This window comes from Mizuhopecten yessoensis, unplaced genomic scaffold (assembly GCF_002113885.1).
Source record: "Mizuhopecten yessoensis strain PY_sf001 unplaced genomic scaffold, ASM211388v2 scaffold4025, whole genome shotgun sequence".
NCBI lineage: Eukaryota > Metazoa > Mollusca > Bivalvia > Pectinida > Pectinidae > Mizuhopecten > Mizuhopecten yessoensis.
In genome coordinates, this window is record NW_018405338.1 from 23,724 (window position 1) to 45,743 (window position 22,020).

Sequence of the window (22,020 nt, forward strand, 5' to 3'; positions counted from 1 at the left end):
GAATTGACTGAAATTTCAAAAATCTTCTTCTCAAGACCCAGATATGGTAGAATCAAATACTCTTCATAGATGGTGAAAGGTCTTAGGGTTTATGACCCTAGGGTCTCACGTTTATCCCCTGGGGAAGGAGGGGGGGGGGCAAAATTTATTATGGTTTATAATGGCAAATGATACTTTGAATATTACATGTTAATAACTTTATTGGAATTATAACCTTGAATTGACAGTTAAATACTTTGAACATTTTGAGCCAGCCCTACCCCCAAGGGCTGTAGGGTGGGGCTCAAAGGAGTCAGTGTGCTAAAATTTCTTCATTTTCCTTGTTTAGAATCAGAGGTGCTAGTTTCAAACCCTTTTTAGTCTGAAATCTGTATGCTAGATATTGAATAAGGTGGTTTAATTGTTTTTTGTCACTTTGAATAATATTTCAGTTCATGTTAAAAACAAAATCAACTCTCTGTATAAATATATCAGGTGACCGTTAAGGCCCATGGGCCTCTTGTTTATATTGTAAAGCCAAGCAACAACAAATATAATACGATAAATATTATTGTAAAGCCAAGCTAAAAATATCTTTTACATTGTGTCAAATGTGGTGTTTCTGTTTACATATTGTCAATATAGAACTGAGTAGCACAAGAACAAATTACAACTATAAAACGATAACAATAGGCACATGGGAGAAACGCAAAAACAAATTGATTCAAAAACACTCTGTGGTTACCCCCGGGGTTTGGAAAGACCAGCGTTACCTTCAATTCACCTTACATTATTGTAGAATTAAACACCACAATATCGACATTTCCGCCATAGGAATTATAATATACAAAGAAAAAGTAGAGCAGTCGACTGCCTAAATTGGTGCTATTTTACATACAAGTAAATATTAAAATGAAAAGTTCAACACATCTTTGTTATATTATTAAATAGTATCAGGGTTTGCATTATTACTTAAATGCTATTTTAGTGAAACATGCCGATCGATTACGGAAATGCATTATTGAAACAAATTGTGCTCTCGCTAATTCTACTAAATGCTGAATGTTTAAAACCTTAAGAATTTCAATACAATCTTGAACATATTGTTTTGTCTTAAATATAATCTCCTTTATTTTTGTGTACAGAAATATTTGTAATGTTATATTTTTGCGTATGGCTTTTGTTGATCTTCGTGGAATTGACTTTGAGAACACTTGCTAGACGTATGAAGTAAGCAAGCATGCACGCAAGCACCTATTCATACATTTAGTCGATGCAAAATGCCTAACAACATATGATTTTTCTTGTTAGATTTATTGTTATATAATTGCACAAAAACTATGTTTTATATATTTCACCCGTGTGAAATACGTATGTGACATTAAACACGGGACAAGAACAGATGCTTTGTCACCGTTACACATACCTAATGAAAATTAAGCTATTGTGTAAAGACTGAACGCAAACCACAACTTACAGTGAGTTTTGTACCTGATACTACTTTACACTTGTGTTTTTTGTATTAATTTTCTCTGATTATTATCAGAGAGAAACAGCCATAATCGAATAAGTAGTTGACTGCCTTATTTATAGAATCGCTATCGTACACATTATGTGTTTACACATGATGAGTGTTTCTGTAAAGAAAGAAAAACGTTGGATTCAAAAAAACACATATAGATACAATACATTTATATTGTTTTCATACAGTTTTTAATTCATATTACACACTATGTAAATCCTATTCATTAGTTTACCTTTATAATGTTTATATTTGTGTATGTCATGCAACATTTTTATTGAAGTAAGCTCTTCAAAGAAAAACAACAACATTGGGCGTTATGGTTTAGTAAACGTGACCAGTATTGGCTAATGAATATCTTCAAATAGGTCAGAATAGTATTACAATTATACATGATACAGACAACGACGTTTCCCGGTAGTATTATTAAAACCAAAACGTAATGAAATATTCTTGAAAAAATAGCCTCACATTCTGCGAAGTTGATATATCTCTGGTCCATGCACCAAATGTCGATAAGAAAACTGAACAATAACATTCAACCACCGTTTGAAAAATCGCTTCAAATCAGTTTAAAAGCCTAAAGGAGCTTAATAGTTCATAATGTCACGAGAAATGTTTAGAATGTGCGCTGGTGCGCAATGGGTCTTCCATTGTTCTTTTTTGCTCATCAACTAAATTCTCATAGAACTTATAGAATTACAAGTTAATCAAATAACACCAGAACCCAAAACGATCCAAGGTACATACAATAACATGTACGTTGAAAGGATGTGACCTAATTGTGTCTTTATAAAACCCTATTTCACGCTAGCACAAGCGAATAAGTCGGTTTCCTCAACACAATGGAATTCTCTATTCAAGGGACCGAAGAAAACATTCATAACATCTCAGATAACTTTGTCAATGTTAGGGTCGTAGTAAAATATTGGTTTAGAAGTAGGCCAAATATTGTGTATATATATGTATGGATATGTTCACAGATTTTCGGTATGCCTTCACCATTTTTTAGGGCGGTGCAGGATTTAATGTTTGTTTATGATTCTCCACTGATAGATAGGTGTACAGTAATGCATACGTGTGTTTGTACTGGATGTAAAGGACTAATAAATGTTTGTATCGGATATTTGGCACAAGTAGGTAGGCGTACAGCAACCATCAAAGTACAATGTGAGTGTATTACGGTAGTACATGATAAACTTTATATTTGTTTATAGTCATTCGTTCTTTTGTATATGTGTACAGTTAATTATGCTAATAATTCCATACAGGTCTTTGGGTTAAATGAACTTGAACATATATTTACATATAATGAAAGAATAGGGAAACGCAGGGTTAACATTTGAGGTAATATAATGTTATGTATGTGAATGTTACTGTAAATACAATGTTTTATATTAAGTATAAAAAGGGCGTCTTAAATAAACAATCACCAGAACTTCATTAGATTATGACCGATTATTCATGAGTAATTGAAGAACATTTGACAGAACCCCCTCCCCCTCCCCAATATTGCAACATGAATTCGCCCGACTCGGTATCTCTCGTATGCCCCCTAGCGCATCTGTCACAGCGCTGAATATCTTGGAGTCAATCAGTGCCTTTCTAACGGGGGTATTGACCACTCTTCTAATAAGGCAGCCCTTAATTGGTTCGTCGAGAGTAGCGGGGGCATTCCGACGCCCCCCTTATCCTCCTGTCCAATTAGTCCCAGCAATGTTCGATTGCTGACAAATTTGGACAATACGGCTGCCAGCCGAGTTGGGTAATATTATGGTTTTATGGTCTTGACAAACTCTGGCTACACCGCCGGATATTGTCATGCTGGAAACTTGGGTGATGCTGTTGCAAAAATGGAACTGCAACCGGGCAGAGGAATCATCCCTATATCTTACAGCTGTTAAATTTCCGGCTGCCATAATCAATGGTGACTTAAGAAATCCCTCCCAAGACCATAATCGAACCTCCCCGAAACCTATCCCTCTCAAATAGGCAAGTGTCGGCAAACCGTTCCCTATGACGTCGGTATACACGACGTCGACCGTCAGGACAAAAAAAAAGAGTAAACCAAGACTCATCTTTGAAAAAGACACGTCTCCATTGCCTCATCGGAAATCATCTGGGAACATGTGCCGCCAACCAAGCGATACGACGCGCCCGACGAACACGAGTGAGAGGCAGACCAACGGAAGGACGACGATCTCGCAGACCAACCACGCGCAATCGGTTCCTTACAGGTTTTGGGTGAATGTGTTGAATGATTGCTTACCGTATTAATAGCGGTTTCAGAGGCAGTAACGTGGCAATTTCACGGGCGGGCAAGACAAATATCCCTGTCTTGATGTCGCGTCGTTACGCGCAGACGTCCCGATCGCGATCAGTCAGACACCTTTCTGTTGTCTCACAGACGACGGACAAGACATTCTATGATTGAAACATTCACACCGAACTGCAAAGCAACATTGTGTTGCCTTTGACCTTACCTTAATAATGCAATAGCCTGACCCCTCTAGTTTTTCCATCAGCTGTGCCATGATTGCAAGACATTCAACTTGACAGTAAATAGCGGAAGCGATGTGTATACCTTAAGGAGTATCAAGTGGTATGAACAGATATGTTGACAAACTTGTCATAATTATTCTGCACGTTTTTGTTTTTGTTTTTTTGTTTTGTTTTTGTTTTGCTTCATTTTAACACTTTCACTAGGTGGCACGGTACCTTGGAGGGTTTAGTAACTTTAGACACCAGTTTGAGTGCACAGTGACCAAAATACTCGTTTGTTCGGTTTTCATAACTTTATGTCAAACTGTTAAAATAATTGTTGCATATTTTGTTACCATGCGCTTCTTATCCTTTCAGTATATATGTGTAGGGCCATTTGTACTAGTAGGTAGGCGTAGAATAAACATACAAGCTAGTATGTATGGTGGTACACGGTTAAATGGATGTTTACGGTCATTTGGACTGATACATTCAGTGAGATCATCTTGAACGAGTGTTTAATAACGTCAATCGGCAAAAGTTAGTTAATCACTTGAAGATCGTTCATAACTGACAGTAAATAGAATAGAACCTCTGTTTCAATTCCTTGCATACCAGATAAACACTTAAGTTGTTTCTTTCTACGGTGTTTCCATTTTTAAAATTATCATCGACAAAACTTAATTCCTGCATCCGCCTGGTTTGGGTACATTTGGGATACGTGTAGTGGTAAGTAGGCGTTCAGTATTACTGTCAGTACGGGGGATACTGGGCTAGAAATATGCAAGAGTAGGAGCGTTTGTAGCATTAACGTTAACTTTTATTATTCGTGAAAAGACAAGTATAACATATATGTTTGTTTTTATGTAGAAAGCTTAAATTATTATTGGTGGAAAACACGAGATATAGTAAAATCAGGGAGTTTTCAGGACGATACCCTGAACATGTATAAGAATACCTAAGAAGACATTTGGCATTTTTTCGGAAAATCACCCGCGAAAACGATAAAATGTTCATGAAAACATGCTTTTAATGATAAGGCCTTTTTAATAGTTGAATAGCTCATATCATACACCTAATTATGTTGCCTTTCTATTGTTAGGCAATAAGAGGAATCCAGAATACAAGAGGTGTATTACAGTACATGACTATATAGAATAGACAGAGGCTAGAAACAAGTATATTGGTACAAAGGTAAAACCTACGTATCTTTCTTCATAATGTTTGAAATGTATCAGAGTGTAAACATACTCTGTCGGGCTAAAAGTATTGCGATAGATACTGCACAATCATTTGACAAGAAATTCAACAAAACAACTCACGGTACATTTTTCTTAAAACCACCTGATATATTGGTGTCTTTATAAATATACTTTTTACGATGACTCATCATCTTCTTTATGAAGAGTCAGAACATATGATCGTTGACCAATCAAATTCTCCCCCAGTAGACTGTCTTTTAATGAAGTAATGACAAATCACATGATACCATAATAACAGGACAATGGTGACGTCAAGGTCTAACCACGGCGTTCTTGTACGGATTATACACAAAGATTCCATACCTATCAGTTCTTCAGGAGAAGTCGTTTGAAGCGTTTCATATATTTGACCACTGTGATCTTGAAAGTAGGTCAAGTTCATTTTCATTCTCAAACGAAGTTGGGCTTTATCCGAGAAAGCTACCAGCCACATATAAAGATTCTATACCTTTCAGTTCTTCAGAAGAAGTCGTTTGAAGTGTTTGACATATTTGACCCCTGTGACCTTGAAAGTAGGTCAAAATCGGGCAGGTGAGCTAATAATGGTAAACATAACTTATATAATTGTAACGAGTATAAAATTATCTTTGATAGACTAGTCTCCGAATAAAAATCCATGATGTATTGAGGGAGATATCCAAAAATTCAACAAAAATCTCTACACGCCTGAGTGTATTCCTGATTTTGTCCTCACCCCTGCACAAGGGAAAACTCGTGGACGAGTAAAAACACCCTCAAATAACATTTTCATTTAAATAAAAGAAAACACGATTTTACTCAAAAAATAATAAGTATCTGGAATAGTCTCCCACAAGATGTTAATTTCATCTCGTAACTTCTTTGGCTTTGAGAAAAACTTGGACGAAATCTGGAAAGATCTTGAGTTGAAGTACTATCATACAGCGTCTTACATATATATATAGACTTATTTAATGTTTACCTACGGGTTTACCACAATATATTTTAAATTATATTGATGTAGAAATAGAGGCGGCAATGCATGCGTCCACTAATATCCTATTAAATCCTATTTAATCATTTTTCCGGCTTTGATGGGGTTTTGTTGTTGTTAAAAAATGATGAAATTTGGCATACAGATAGAGCATCATTTAGCTTTTCTATTGTTTATATTAACATGATTATTCGTTTCTTAGAATTTTAATTGGCTCAAGGATGATCCAAATCAATTAGTTGAATCTTTTCGTCCATACGGACCAAATTTAGTCGAAATCCGGTCGTTGTGCCGGTTTGGTAATCATGTATTAAGAATATTTGTTAAAAATATTTTTGTGTTTGTCTGAAAAGTGGCTTTTTGTCTATCTATCATACACAACAAATAACCATGTGCACTCTGTTGGGCTAAACAGTTGATTGCAATGAACACAGCAAGGTCAAGGGGACATAACCCAGAAAAATCCCTTTGCATAGGAACAACTGGTTCAAAATAAATGATACATGTAATACAACATTAGAGACATAACATCACACTACCATAACGGGTACGCTTCCCAGATTAGTACCTAGTTCTATTTTAATTGTTCAAATATATAACTCATTGTAAAAGACACCGAAATCAACTCACAATTTCAACCCGGCCATTTCAACCAGCTTAATTTTCCGGAAGTTATCAGAATAGCTCTTCGATCACATGACCAATCACATGACCGCTACTCGAGAGCTCTCGTGACTTATTGCTGAAAACATTGTGGAATCTCGTAAGACTTCGAGTAAACAACAATATGAAAATGGTTCACCGATCGATCATTAAAAAACGTGAGGGTTTGACTTTCCGTAAATAAATGTCCCAAGCCGTGAGACTTTATCGGAGGTGAAAATCCGTGAGATATTGCATCACGCCGTGAGATCTGGCATGAATGGGTAGTTTTGTTTTCAGGAACCTTTTAAGAGTACACAATGACTTCAAAGTAAACCATTCAGAAAACCAGTAAAAACGACGTATGTCGAAGAAATTTTGGAAGATTTTGAAGGGGTTAATTATAAACATGTTTAAATGTTGGTTTCTGGTCCTTAAAACCCGATAATATGAAAATGTAAATATACAATTGTTATGTAGTTCAGTATGGTATTTAAAATAGCAATATATTTTGTTGCAATCGGCACATCGACTAGTAGAAATAAAACAAAAATCCATAGCCGTGATATGGTGTACCAATTGGGGTCCTAATCACGGCCGAAAAACAGACGAAAACTCACTGTGAGTTTAGCATTCTCTTTTTAAAAATAAATCACCTAGAATCACAACTGTTTCTGAAAATGAACTACCATGGGTAGACTTTGTCAACATTCCAGATACAATATTATCATATATCGATCACAAGTCCAACACTGGCTTCAACTTGTCCAGGATTTTGTATTAATAGTAACGGTGGCCTTGACCTCAACTCTACAACCCTGAAACTCAAACGTGTCCGAGATATTATGTTCCTTTGTAATTGTGTGAATTGCGATCAAAATCCTTCAAGGAATGAAGCCACTAGAGCGCTGACAATGGATTTTCTAAAAAATAGTAACGGTGACCTTGACCTTGACCCGACAACCCTTAAACTCGAACTTGTCCTAGATATTATTTTCCTTTGTAATTGTGTGAAGTGTTATCAAAATCCCTGATGGAATAAAGCCGATAGAGTGCTGACAAGATTTTTTTCTTAAAATAGTAAGTGACCTTGACCCAACAACCCTGAAATTCGAACTTGTCAAAAATATGTTGGTCCTTTGTAATTGTGTGAAGTTTGATCCAAATCCCTCAAGGAATGAAGCCGCTAGAGCACTGACATGGATGTTCTAAAAATAGTAAAGGTGAACCTGACCTTGACATTGACCAGAAAACCCTGAAACTCGAAACTGTCCGAGATATTATGTTCTTTTGTAATTGTGTGAAGTTTGATCCAAATCCCTCAAGGAATGAAGCCGCTAGAACGCCGACAACGATTTTCTAAAAATAGTAACGGTGACCTTGACCTTGACCCAACAACATTGAAACTCAATCTGGTTAGAGATATTATGTGCCTTTGTAATTGTGTGAAGTTTGATCCAAATCCCTTAGTGAATGAAGCCGCTATAGCGCTGACAAGGATTTTCTATAAATAGTAACATTGACCTTGACCCGACAACCCTGAAAGTCGAACTCTGATATATTGTGGTCCTTTGTATATGTGTAAAGTGTGATTAAAATCCCTAAAGGAATGAAGCCGCTAGAGGGCTGACAAACATTGGTGTTACGTACGTACATACGTACACAGACGGACTGATGGGTCGAACCTGGGTGGAATAGGTCGAACCTGGGGAACAAATTACTATGTTATCAAACTCTTCTGATTTCAATTCATCAATGTCTGTAGTATGAAAGAAAAAGTCCTGAAAGATTACCTACGGGAGAAAAAATTTAGAGTTTTTAAATTGGCCTGTTTTTCACCCTTTTTCGCCAAACATGAAGAACAAGAATATATCGGTTAGATGAAAGAAAATTCAGATTTTTGATATTTCATATAACAGTGCTGCAAATATGTTTATTTATTACACATAACTCTATATCCTACTTTGACAAAATTAATTCGCTCTGGTATTGGCATCATATTCAAAATCCAAGATGGCTGACCATATCCGGATAAAACAAAAAACAAAAACATGGTACGAGCCTACTTCGGTCTGGTACAGGTATATAATGACAATATAATATATTGTAATAATATAATATATGATAATAATAAACTAACACTAATATTGCATATATAACGTGTTATCTGATAGTGTGAAAACAAAAGTTGGGTAAATATAGAGGATACAGTTATTAGCAGCAAGCATGCAATCTCCATGAACAGGATGGTTAAATAATACTTTCTCCAGAGTAGCTCCTAAGCCCTGTATGCACTTTTCAAAACGCATGGCAATACATAATTTAATTTAACTGAAGATGTATATTGTGTATTAAAAGCACATATAAACCTGTTGTAATTATTATGTAACATTTCAGATAGTATGCAGTATAACCATAATTTGTTTACAATCCGGATTTATGGAAAAAAGTGGAATTTCATTGAGACGCAGCGGTTTTGCAGCAAGAATTGACCAGGTTTTTGTTTTGTTTTGTTATTACTGATTAAATATTACATGTACTACTTTTGTTGACAATATTTGTAACAATATTATAAAACGTCACGATAAGCCCATTTTTGTAAAAGTATGTTTCGCTGTGTCAGGACTCTGTATTATGTACACAGGAATGGAACGGTTTCGCTAAAAAAGTGTTTCTTATATAACTCGTCTTTGTCATATACAAGTCCTTTCTTGTGAACCTTTTGTTTGTCATCCCCCAAAGCATCACGGCAAATCACACAACATCCATCATGCAGATCACCAGGCACATGAGGGAAATCACAATCCTGGCGAAACCGTTCCAATCCTGTGTACAGAGTACATAGTCCTGACACAGCAAAGCATACTTTTACAAACATGGGCTTATCGTGACGTTTTATAATATTGTTACAAATATTGTCAACAAAAGTAGTACATGTAATATTTAATCATTAATAACAAAAAAACAAAAAACCTGGACAATTCTCGCTGCAAAACCGCTGCTTCTCAATGAAATTCCACTTTTTTCCATAAATCCAGATTATGGTTATACTGCACACTATCTGCAATGTTACATAATAATTACAACAGGTTTATATGTGCTTTTAATACACAATATACATCTTCAGTTAAATTAAATGCGTTTTGAAAAGTGCATACAGGGCTTAAGAGCAACTCTGGAGAAGTATTATTTAACCATCCTGTTCATGGAGATTGCATGCTTGCTGCTAATAACTGTATCCTCTGTGTGTACCCAACTATTGTTTTCACACTATCAGATAACACATTATAATGCAATATTAGTGTTAGTTTATTATTATCATGTATTATATTATTACAATATATTATATTATCATAATATACCTGTGCAAGGCCGAAGTGGGCTCGTACCATGTTTTTTTTTATCTGGATATGGTCAGCCATCTTGGATTTCGAAAAATGATGTCAATACCAGAGCGAATTAATTTTGTCAAAGTAGAATATAGAGTAATGTGTAATAAATAAACATATTTGCAGCACTGTTATATGAATGAAAATATCAAAAATCTGAATTTTCTTTCATCTAACCGATATATTCTCGTTCTTCATTTTTGGCGCAAAATGGTGTGATTTTTTCTATCATACTAGAGACATTGATGAGTTGAAATCATAAGAGTTTGATAACATAGTATTTTTTCCCCAGATCACCCTGAAACGGACCTATTCCACCGACCTATGGGTGGAAACCTGTAGTCCCCCCGGTTTCTCCGGTAGGGACTAATAATGCTACTGGGAGGGCATCTTCGCTAACCAAGGGTTATAATTTGGTCTTCCTACTCCTAGTGTGAAGAGTATGTAGATCGTACCGGATCGTAACCCTTGGTTAGCGAAGATGCTGGAAAAGGTAGGAGGGAAAATAATCAACCGCCATTGCTCTGGCTTGTTAACGCATCATGTGCTCTATGCATAAACTGCAACGTCATCACTAAGGGTGTACTAAACAAGTAACGGAACCGAACGGTGCACCAGTTCCGGATTCCGACAAACCCTTTATTCACTTTATACCACGTTACATCACAGGATTTCCTGCACACGCACAGCCTTGTGTATTACAAATAATAAAATCATAAACTCATACTATTGAAAATAGACGTTGTGAAAAAAATGTCTCTAAATGTCTCATTTTAGATAATAACAAGATTTACAACAGTTTCACCAGTGACAACAGTTTACATTTGTCTTTTAACTTGATTACTAAACTGCATCATTCAATCTGGTTTTTGTGCTCATATAAAATACCCTACACCGTGAATAATATATTATGAATATTATAAAATAACTTTCAAAAAGATTTTAAACTTCGATAAAAAGTTGTAATGTAGCTTAGAACCGCATTCTCACGTCGATGATGTTTATAAACAACAAAAATAATTGTTTTGAAAACATTTGGACGTCATCATATCCAATATAATTCCGGTAAGTTTGAAGGTAACCTTTACAGATTCTTTTGCTTCGTTCTACATGTAGCTTTCTCGATTTATACACCCTGCATACCTTAGCGGCATGCACAGTAAGTATGCAACACTCGCAATTTTCTTTTTGACTTTGCCGATATCTGCCGAGTGCTTATTTCAGTCTTATTTCTACTAGGTATGAACGTATTTCACTGCAAACGATATCAAACGACTTCAGGAATCAACTTGTTTAAAGTGGTTAGTACCTGCTGCTGTAACTGTCTAGCGGCTGCCGCATCATTGCCACCTCAATTTTCCCCACTTCAGTAGCAGCAGCAACAGAAGTGAGGAAAGAGATGATGAATAAAGTGTGAAGAAGGAAGGAAAATGATGAGATCTTTTGACAACTGTCAAAAATGCATCAGACAATAGTTGGATACGTGACATATAACAGCCAAGAAAAAATAGAAGATCTGATGGATTATGCTCCCCAAAAAGGTCACTGTACCTGGAATAAAGGTTATGCGTTACGTATCTTGATATGCAAATTTTATGCCTAGCATCATTGTATCTCTGGATTAACTTAACTGTGTAAAGCGAACGAACTCCAAAGTGGTATGTAATACACCATTTGTCCATTCTACATCTACTACTTACCTTTCGAGATATACAAGTAAGACTTCAACAAATAATCTGACCTTTGAACTAAATGAGACTTTGACCTTGAACGTACAGACCCGATAATGGCATATATAGTCGACGCGACCTTGACCTTGGACGTAGGGACCAAATAATGGTGCATGATACGTCGCCTTGTTATCCTACATATACCACTAAAATTTCACTGAGCTACATATACCACTAAAATTTCACTGAGCTACCTTTAGCAAGCCAGAAATAATGACCCAGTTGTGAGGTGGTATGAGGCTTGAGGCTTGCAGAGGTGCCCGTCAGCGAAGTTGGTTTATTTGGTTAGTTTATCCATTAAAACGCTGTACCAACCAAATGTATGTTTGAATTTGACCATAATCGACACATCATGGCACAATACCAAGGCAATATTTTACCTTTAATAAATGCAGGACCTGAGGGAATAGCCGGAGGGGGGAAACGATTATCAAAACATTCGAACCCAACTTAATGCCAGTACAATTTGACATTAATGAATATTGAGGTTCAAGGAGATGTGGGGTCTTCAAGGTGTTAACATAACAACCCCTGTCAAAATGGATAATTTGGCGTAGATATATAATGTTGCGGTGCTCAGAAGGTGGAAATATCCATATATACAAAACGTGCTCATTTCTTTAACACAAGAATCTCAGTGGGATCTTCGCGCCCGACATCATAAAATCTTCATCAACAATTTATATATATCTCAACAGCTAAATGAAAGAGAACATAAGCTCAGTATGACCTAGCGGCAATTTGTGATAAACTTACAGTGACAGTGCTTGGCCGTCTCGTCTGGCTGGGCTGTGACAGCTGAGAAGCGTCTTTTACTGGAATGGACAAAAACAAGAAAGATTTTTCAGTAATAGATTTAAAAACGCTTTTCTTTACAATCATTGGTATATGGAATGACCTATTAATTTCGTTTCAAACCGAATCAGCTTTGAAGCATTAATGTGTGATACGATTAAATGTTTTAAGATGAAAGGTGGACTGACAAGCGTAAATATTACCTAGTACTGTATCTATTACTTCCCGTTATTACTAACTAATATTATAACCAATACTATACCCATTACCACCAAATATTATAACCAATACTATAACCACTACCACCAAATATTATAACCAATACTATATCAAATATTATCTAATATTATACCAATACTATACCAACTATTATCAAATATTATAACCAATACTATACCCACTATTATCGTATATTGTAACCAATACTATACCAACTATTATCTAATATTGTAACCAATACTATACCAAATATTATCTAATATTATAACCAATACTATACCAACTATTATCTAATATTGTAACCAATAATATACCAACTATTATCTAATTCTATAACCAATACTATACCCATTACCACCAAATATTATAACCAATACTATACCCACTACCACCAAATATTATAACCAATACTATATCAACTATTATTCAATATTATAACCATTACTATACCAACTATTATCTAATATTATAACCAATACTATACCAACTATTATCCAACATTATAACCAATACTATACCAAATGTTACCAAATATTTTAACCAATATCATAATAAATACTACCCAATATTGTGACCAATTTCATACCCACTAACTACACAAAAGTTAAACCAATTCAATACCTACTTTTACACAATATTGTAACTTATACTACCAATACTGTATTACGCAATGCTAAAACCACAAATATACACAATACTATACCAAATAACATACCGACTACAACCCAAAATTTACTTTATCCACTACTAAACAATATTTTAATCAATTCTATACAGACTACAATACAATACTGTACTCACTAGTACTACCAATACTGTACCCATTACTACACAATACTGTACTCACTAGTACTACCAATACTGTACCCACTACTACACAATACTGTACCCACTACTAAACAATACTGTACTCCCTACTACACAATACTATACCAGCTACTACACAATAATGTACAAACTACTACCCACTACTGAAACCATTTCTACACAGTACGGTACCCCCTACTACATGATACTGTCCCCTCTACTACACAATACTGTACGCACTACCACACAATAATCTATACACTACTTAGCAATACTGTACTCACTAGTCCTACCAATACTGTACCCATTACAACACAATGCTGTCTAATATTATAACCAATACTATACCAACTATTATCCAATATTATAACCAATACTATCCCAACTATTATCTAATATTATAACCAATACTATCCCAGCTACTACGCAATAATGTACAAACTCCTACCCAATACTGAAACCACTTCTACACAGTACGGTACCCACTTCTACATGACACTTTACCCACTACTACACAATCCTATCCCAGCTACTACGCAATAATGTACAAACTACTACCCACTACTGAAACCATTTCTACACAGTACGGTACCCACTACTACATGATACTGTCCCCTCTACTACACAATACTGTAACCACTACTACACAATGCTGTAACCATTACTCCACAATACTGTACGCACTACCACACAATAATGTATACACTACTTAGCAATACTGTACTCACTAGTCCTACCAATACTGTACCCATTCCTACACAATACTGTACCAACTACTCCACACTACTGTTCCCACTACTACACACTATTCTACTCAATACTACACAATACTGTACCAACTACTAAACAATACTGCACTCCCTACTAAACAATACTGTACTCCCTACTACACAATACTATACCAGCCACAACGCAATAATGTACAAACTACTACCCAATACTGAAACCATTTCTACACAGTACGGTACCCCCTACTACATGATACTGTCCCCTCTACTACACAATACTGTTCTCACTAGTACTACCAATCCTGTACCCACTAGTACTACAAATACTGTCCCCACTACTACACAATACTGTTCTCACTAGTACTACCAATACTGTACCAACTACTAAACAATACTGTACTCCCTACTACACAATACTGTACCCATTACAACACAATGCTGTACTCACTACTACACAATACTGTAACCACTACTACACAATGCTGTAACCATTACTACACAATACTGTACGCACTACCACACAATAATGTATACACTACTTAGCAATACTGTACTCACTACTTCCCAATACTATAACCACTTCAGGTCTATCAGGTAGAGTCTACTGAATGGGAATGTAAAATAGACCCAAGTGATGCTACCGCAGGTTTGACAGAATGATCTGATGACACCGACACTGAACATAAAAACATCCATTATGGTGTGTAGAGCTAGTGGCTTTTAACAACCTGGCACTGAACTTGTGATAATATACTCAAGAACGAAAGTCGGGCTAGCTACCAACCATATTAGCTCAAAGAAACCTGTGATGAAGACAGCAGGTAGATATACTCTGTAAAAATTGACTCGGTGAATAACGTGGAAATGAAGGGAGGAAACCGCCACTGAACCTATGAAGCAAACAGCAGGTTAGACGGCTGATTAGATCTGCGAGTGTATACTACTAAACAAGCCTACAGTAAGAGGTACACAATAAGTATTAACCTTGTAAACCATGAGTAACAGCATCCCAAATGCCCTGATCACGAGTATAAACAGAATAAACAAGACTTATTGACATCAGCTTTATAAATGAATTGACTCTGTGCACAACGTGCATTTGAAGGAAAAAGGTTGTATGTTACAGAGATATTTTATCCTGACATTTTGACTGACTGAGGTTGTATGTTACAGAGATATTTTATCCTGACATTTTGACTGAGGTTGTATGTTACAGCGAAATATTATCCTGACATTTTGACTGAGGTTGTAAATTACAGAGATATATGATAATGATATTTTGACGGAGGTTGTATGTTATTGTAATATGGCATATATTTTGTATTGTAATTAATTATTACTAATATACATATTGTAGGTATTAGGTTTTGTTATACATGTTTTGTATTTGCATATGTTGTCTGGTGTGAAAGATGGTGTAAGGACCTTTAATGAATCTGCCTGTGTATGTGACATGTACTTACCTGTGTGTGCATGTGAGTGAGTGAGTAAGTTGTTATGACACCTGACTAAGGACGGGCCATACGATTGGTCAGGACGGATGCCTCGGTTTAACTGTGTAGAGGCTTTGGCCAACTTGGGCACTCTGCTCCTGACCAGCTGGGGTGAACCATATATTTTGTATGTTGAATTTGGGGAAAACTTGTCAAGTCTTTAGCTGGTAAGTTTTTACTCTATTTGTTAAATAGCTTTTTGTTCATCCAGTATAACAGGAAATGTAGGGAATATACCATTTCTTTGTAATTCAATTGTGGTTATGTAATTGTATCTTTTTCTATCTAAAAGTAATTGACATTTTGTCATTGAACAATTTCAAGGTCAAAGCGAAATTGAGTATGTAAAGATATGTCTTTGTTAATTCAGCTTTCTATGAATCGGTATCAAATTCATAAGGATCAAATTATTTATTAGGGATATTTATATTATTTTAGTGTATAGCTCCTGGTTGAATATCAAACCGACTTAATAGAGAGGAATTGAGGGAAACCTCCACACCATAGCCGTGGGGTGAGTGTTCAATAGGTCTAGAATGTTTTAATGTGTATATTACTATGTTTTTATCTATAGAATGTATCTGGAATTTTAACAGTGTGTATGAGTAATTTGCAATAGTAAAAGTATAGGTTTTATAGTAATGATATTTATGTAATTGTTTCAAGAATGAATTATAACCTTTTGGAAAAGATAATTGAACATATATTTTCAAGTTACAGATTTAGAAATTAGTAGATTAATAAGTATCATTGTATATGTACAGTTGATAGGGTAAAATAGGTATATGTTATATTATAGCATTTGTCACTAGAGTTATTTCCCTTTTACTATGTTATGTATGCAAGTATGTGAAGTATGTTCTGTTGCATGTAAGATTTATATGTTGTATTTGTTTGGTCAACAGGGTTCTTTACATGAGGAATAAATATATAAAAAGAATACCTGGATCCTGGTTGTTTTGTGAACCCCGGTAACATTATGTTAAAGAGAAAATATATTTTATCAATATTTATTGGTCAAAGAATAACGGTATATTCCCATATAACACTGGATCTTGACAAACGCCTGTTTGTAGGAAACGAAACACTATAATTGGTATACGGGCCAAGGTAGAAATTCAAACCGGGTAAGAGATATAATAGGATATAACTAATATTTAAAAAATATTGAGCCCCTTGGCTAGCGTAAGCCAAAGACCACAAAGGATAAAGGAGCGGATTGCTTGGCAAATTTGACATCATATTATTTACACTGATGGACTTACTTCAATGGTCATATTTAGTTTACTGACAAACAATAGATCTGAAGATCAAATATAACATAATGTTCCTTGATGAATCCAACACAGATATCGTATATTTTTTTCACATGTTATCATATCACTGTTGCATATATATTTAGGAAGGAATAGGCAAATTTCAACTCACCAATGCAATTGATTTCGACAAACGCAATCTCACTTTCCACTTCACCTGCTCTATTCCTTGTCCTACAGAAATATATTCCTCTGTCAGATTTCTTTACATCAGCGATAGCAAGTGATGGAGATTTCAGTGACCCACCAAAATACTTTTCGTTGTCAATTATAATAGCGTGAGATTCTCCATCCTTTACTCTGAACCACTGGATAGATTCGGTGTCCGCTGTGGCGACCACAACACATTTCAAAATGGCCACGTTTCCTTCAGTAAATCGGTAGTGTCCTCTACTTAAACGAATTGTTGGAGTATCTATAATGAAAAGGTGAGGCTCATAGGGCTTTATCGCTCATCTGCCATAAACTGGTGCTGGCAAATTATATTCAAAAAGCCAAACTACTGCGAGCAATCAATAGTCAATTTAAAGGAAAAAGATGTAGCCGTTAGGATATTGTAAAGAGGCCAATGGGCCTGCATCGCTCACCTGGTATAAATCCCACACTTGTAACCTTAAAAGTGATCTAAAATAAAGCTACAGGCAAAATAAAATATCAGTATTTATGATTAAAGTTCATTAAAAAAAAACTGTTATTTTTTTTTAAACATTTCACCCCTGTGATTGAAAGTCGAACAAAGTCATTATGTTGAACAAATTTTATAGCCTTTCATCTTAGGATGCGACTTGCAAAGTATCAACATCCTGGGATTTAAAAGGTTTAAACATATTTGACCCCTGTGACCTTGAATATAAGTCAGTCATTCACTTATACAAACATAGTAGTCCTTGATCCCAGCATCCTACTGACTAAATATCAACATCCTGAGCTCTTTAATTATTCAGAACAAGTTTTTTTTTTTTTTTTTATATTTTGAAAATATTTGCTCCTTGTGACCTAGAATATGATTCAAGGTCATACATTTAAACAAACTTGGTAGCCCTTGATCCTAGTATGCTACTGACTAAATATCATCACCCTGGGCATTTTTGGTAATTCAGAAGAAGTTGTTTAAAGTTTTTTAAGACAATTGACCCCTGTGACCTTGAGTATGGGTGAAGGTCATTTATTTGAACAAAATTTGTAGCCCTTCATCTCGGCATGCTACTGGCCCAATATCATCACCCTGAGCATTTTGGTTATTCAGATGAAGTTATTTAAAGGTTTTTTAAGACAATTGACCCATGTGACCTTGAATATGGGTGAAGGTCATTTATTTGAACAAACCTGGTAGCCCTTTATCCTAGCATGCTACTGACCAAATATCATATCCCTGGGCAGTTTGGTTATTGAGAAGAAGTTGTTTAAAGTTTTTAACATATTTGACCCCTGTGACCTTGAAAATAGATGAAGGTCATTTATTTGAACAAACATGGTAGCCCTTCATCCCAGTTTGCTTCTGGCCAAATATCATCACCCTAGGCCTTTTTGTTATTAAGAAGAAGTCGTTTAAAGTAAAATATTGACGCTTGACGCCGGCCGGCCGGCCGGACGGACGGACAGACGACGGACGCCGCACCACGGCATAAGCTCACTTGGCACTTCGTGCCAGGTGAGCTAAATAAATTATTAACTATTGCTTATTAGCTGACCGATTTAGGTTAATTTCTTAAATGTTTATCATCCAGTTGTATTAAAACAATGTGAGCAACAAGTCGGATGAACGCATGGTTAACCCTTTCACCACTGTAGACCATAATGGACTCATCCAGATCAATGCATGGTAGAGTCTACTAAAGTTTCATAGTGGTGAAAGGGTTAAACATACATGTGAAAATGTAATATTCGAAATAGATCTGTAAATCTGTGAAACATTAACACATTTTCAGATGTTATGCATTTCTAGATTATAACGTGTAACATATGATAAACATGAAACTTCACTTTGATTTTTATTTGGCGGATGATCTCTATAAAAACGAAATATTTTATTTTGATTTCACTTACGCTAAACAAAACAAACATCATTTTCCAACAGTAAGAGATTTAATGTTTTTCTGTTCTTTGTTTTAATTTTGATTAAATATGGCCGTATCTACTTCTTGTCAACTCGAGGTATGAAACACTATCATTTAGACTAAATTACTGCCATCAAACAAATCAACAAACCTTTTTGATTCTCCGTTGGTATCATTACTGTCGGTGAAGTCTTCAATACTAGAGGTACGTCGGACTCATCCTTCAGTACAATCTGTTTGTTGTGTAGTTTGTCCCTAAGCATAACTGCCAGGTACAATGCGGACAATTCGAATGGTGTCTTCGCCTCGCTGATTGTAAACTTTAGAACAATTGATCCTGAAGTGTAGAGTATAAATTAATTGAATAATACAGTATCTGCAGAACACATGAAAATTATATGTATGTGTATTTATTAAAATGTATAAGAAAAGAGGTTATAGCGACAGTGCAGATAAAGGAACTTGTCACATTTTCGAGGTATAATCAGAGCACTTGCTATAGAAGAACTTTTACCCCTGTTTCGAGGCAATCGACCCTTCATCAAGACAGAGACATGCACAATCACATATCACAACATGTAAAACAAAGATTGACGATCACCATAACACAGTGCAAGTACAACATCACATAATTTGCGCATACCTGTTTAATGATACTTTTTATAAGATTTAGTCAGACTAATCAAAATAAATTTTATATAATTGATTGGCGATGTTGTTTTTTTAGAATTATTAATATCATTAAAAATAAGGCTGAAGTGTGTAATGTATTAAACCATGATCATTAATTTGCTTTTCATCTGATTATAGTGCTGGATGTAAATAATCTGACTACTAATGGGTTTACACTCTGCGGTTCCGTAGTCCGACCTCCATTTTATTATTTTACACTCGCAGTAAATCAATGCTTTATAATCCAACAATCCCCCAAAAAATTGTACAGTAGCCAAAAACTTCAATCCTTGGTAAGACATATTTAAAGATCGCAATTAAATAAATGTTTACTTTGATTGCAAATAAACGTTCTAATGATACGAATGTGTCATGGGCGTTGTACGTTCACCCGGCAACTCGATAAATCACACGGCCCCCCGGGCCCTTTTTTAATAACGACCAAACATACAATTGTTTTCAATTAAACTCAATACAAATGGCAACTGTCAGAACAACCATATTTATTAGAAACATTACACAACTTCATTGTAAAAATAAACAAAATTTTGAAAATGTCAAACAGATTATGTTAAGTATATATCTAGCATATTATAAAAGGAACACATGAAAGTCCATTGTAGCAGATTCGTACCTTTAATTTGGCAATGTGATAATAAAGCCCCAATAATTTAACCATCGTGCAAATGGTAAGCTTATTTGAGCCACTTCAAGTTCTCATGTCAAGTTGTATTGATTATGATTAATATTGCATCATCAGATGCTTGCCTAATAAAGCATGTAACAAACAGAACACAGATGTCTGAGTGCATTTAAGTACAAAAAGATCTAAAAGACTCTTTTTTAAAACATGTATACTGTGTTAACTATGACATCGTACATACTATGATTTTTTTTTTGTATTCAATGGATACGATAAGAGCATGTTACATATGTCAATTTGTTTTCAAGAATCATGATGCTTATATTACCTGATTCACCAGTTGCGTTTATTCTATGTTTTACTTCCGGTAACTGCTTTGTGATTTGAGCAGAACACTGTTCTGGTAGTTTTGAGTTGAAATCACCGTCACTCTTGATTTTGACTTTGTAATCCGTTTCATTTGGCCGTCCTGAAACAGATTTAAAGAAACCTTTACATTGCACAACGTTAATTAAATATAATATGGATATGGGGTTATAACAATAACTCTATCAAAGACAGACGATATTCTATTTGTTATAAGTTTAATTGAAAATCCTTAGATATATAAATAAAATAGATTATACTTACTTCCATTCTTCATTATTTCAATATCTGATTCCGCCTTTACAATAATGCGAGAGATCCGTGGATGTGTTTTGTTAACAACTTCATAAAATTTGTCATATCGGCCGTAGTCAATGTTTTTCATATCTATGAGTTTTTGTACGTAATGGTAGAGGTTATCCTGTCCAATATCTACCGGCTTTAGATAGGCAGATAAAAGCACTTTGAATTTTTGCCAATCATCAGCAGTTGAATAGATATAATCAGCTAACGAAATCACCATCTCTGCATGACGGGTTACAATTTTTTCCTGTAGTGCTTCAGGAGTGTCTTGGTTTACAGTTTCTATGCCAGTAACTGAAAACATCGATTTAATAAACCCTTTATATACACATTTTATCAAATACAAACTGTATTGCATTTTAGAAAAAACATTTTATACCACAATGAAATTAACATTAATCAAGAGGAAGGACCTGCAGTACGCAGGTAAAAACATCAGAAATAACAGATTGTCGGCAACAGAGGACTTCAATCTGTGGCAAAATATTGTTATAGTTTTCGTCACCACCTGATACACCTGTAAGGTTTCTATATTCGATTATGTTTATAGGGTCAGGTATAGCTGAACATGATGATTTGTGCTGTATTCTGAGCTCACCTTCTAATGTTTCTCTTTTGTTTTCTCAGTTAGATTGGTATAGAAAGGTGACTGTTGGTAGCCGAG

At 35.3% G+C, this 22,020-nt stretch overlaps 2 protein-coding genes across 3 annotated transcripts in view; both read right to left on the bottom strand.

Moving 5' to 3' along the window:
* Positions 1-19,871, bottom strand: part of LOC110448363 — a 33,818-nt gene extending 13,947 nt beyond the window's left edge. Inside the window, exons 1-3 of the mRNA XM_021494552.1 lie at positions 19,524-19,871; positions 17,428-17,730; positions 12,714-12,772 (exon numbers count right to left, since the gene is read on the bottom strand). Coding sequence (XP_021350227.1) covers positions 12,714-12,772; positions 17,428-17,730; positions 19,524-19,635 — 474 coding nt within the window. The 5' untranslated portion in view covers positions 19,636-19,871. The remainder of the gene's footprint in view (positions 1-12,713; positions 12,773-17,427; positions 17,731-19,523) is intronic.
* Positions 19,872-20,876: 1,005 nt separating this feature from the next.
* Positions 20,877-22,020, bottom strand: part of LOC110448362 (roundabout homolog 2-like) — a 59,719-nt gene continuing 58,575 nt past the window's right edge. For both annotated transcript variants that reach the window (XM_021494550.1, XM_021494551.1), the window contains 2 exons: positions 21,318-21,650; positions 20,877-21,156 (listed from right to left, as the gene is read on the bottom strand). In XM_021494550.1, coding sequence (XP_021350225.1) covers positions 20,948-21,156; positions 21,318-21,650 — 542 coding nt within the window. In that variant the 3' untranslated portion in view covers positions 20,877-20,947. The remainder of the gene's footprint in view (positions 21,157-21,317; positions 21,651-22,020) is intronic.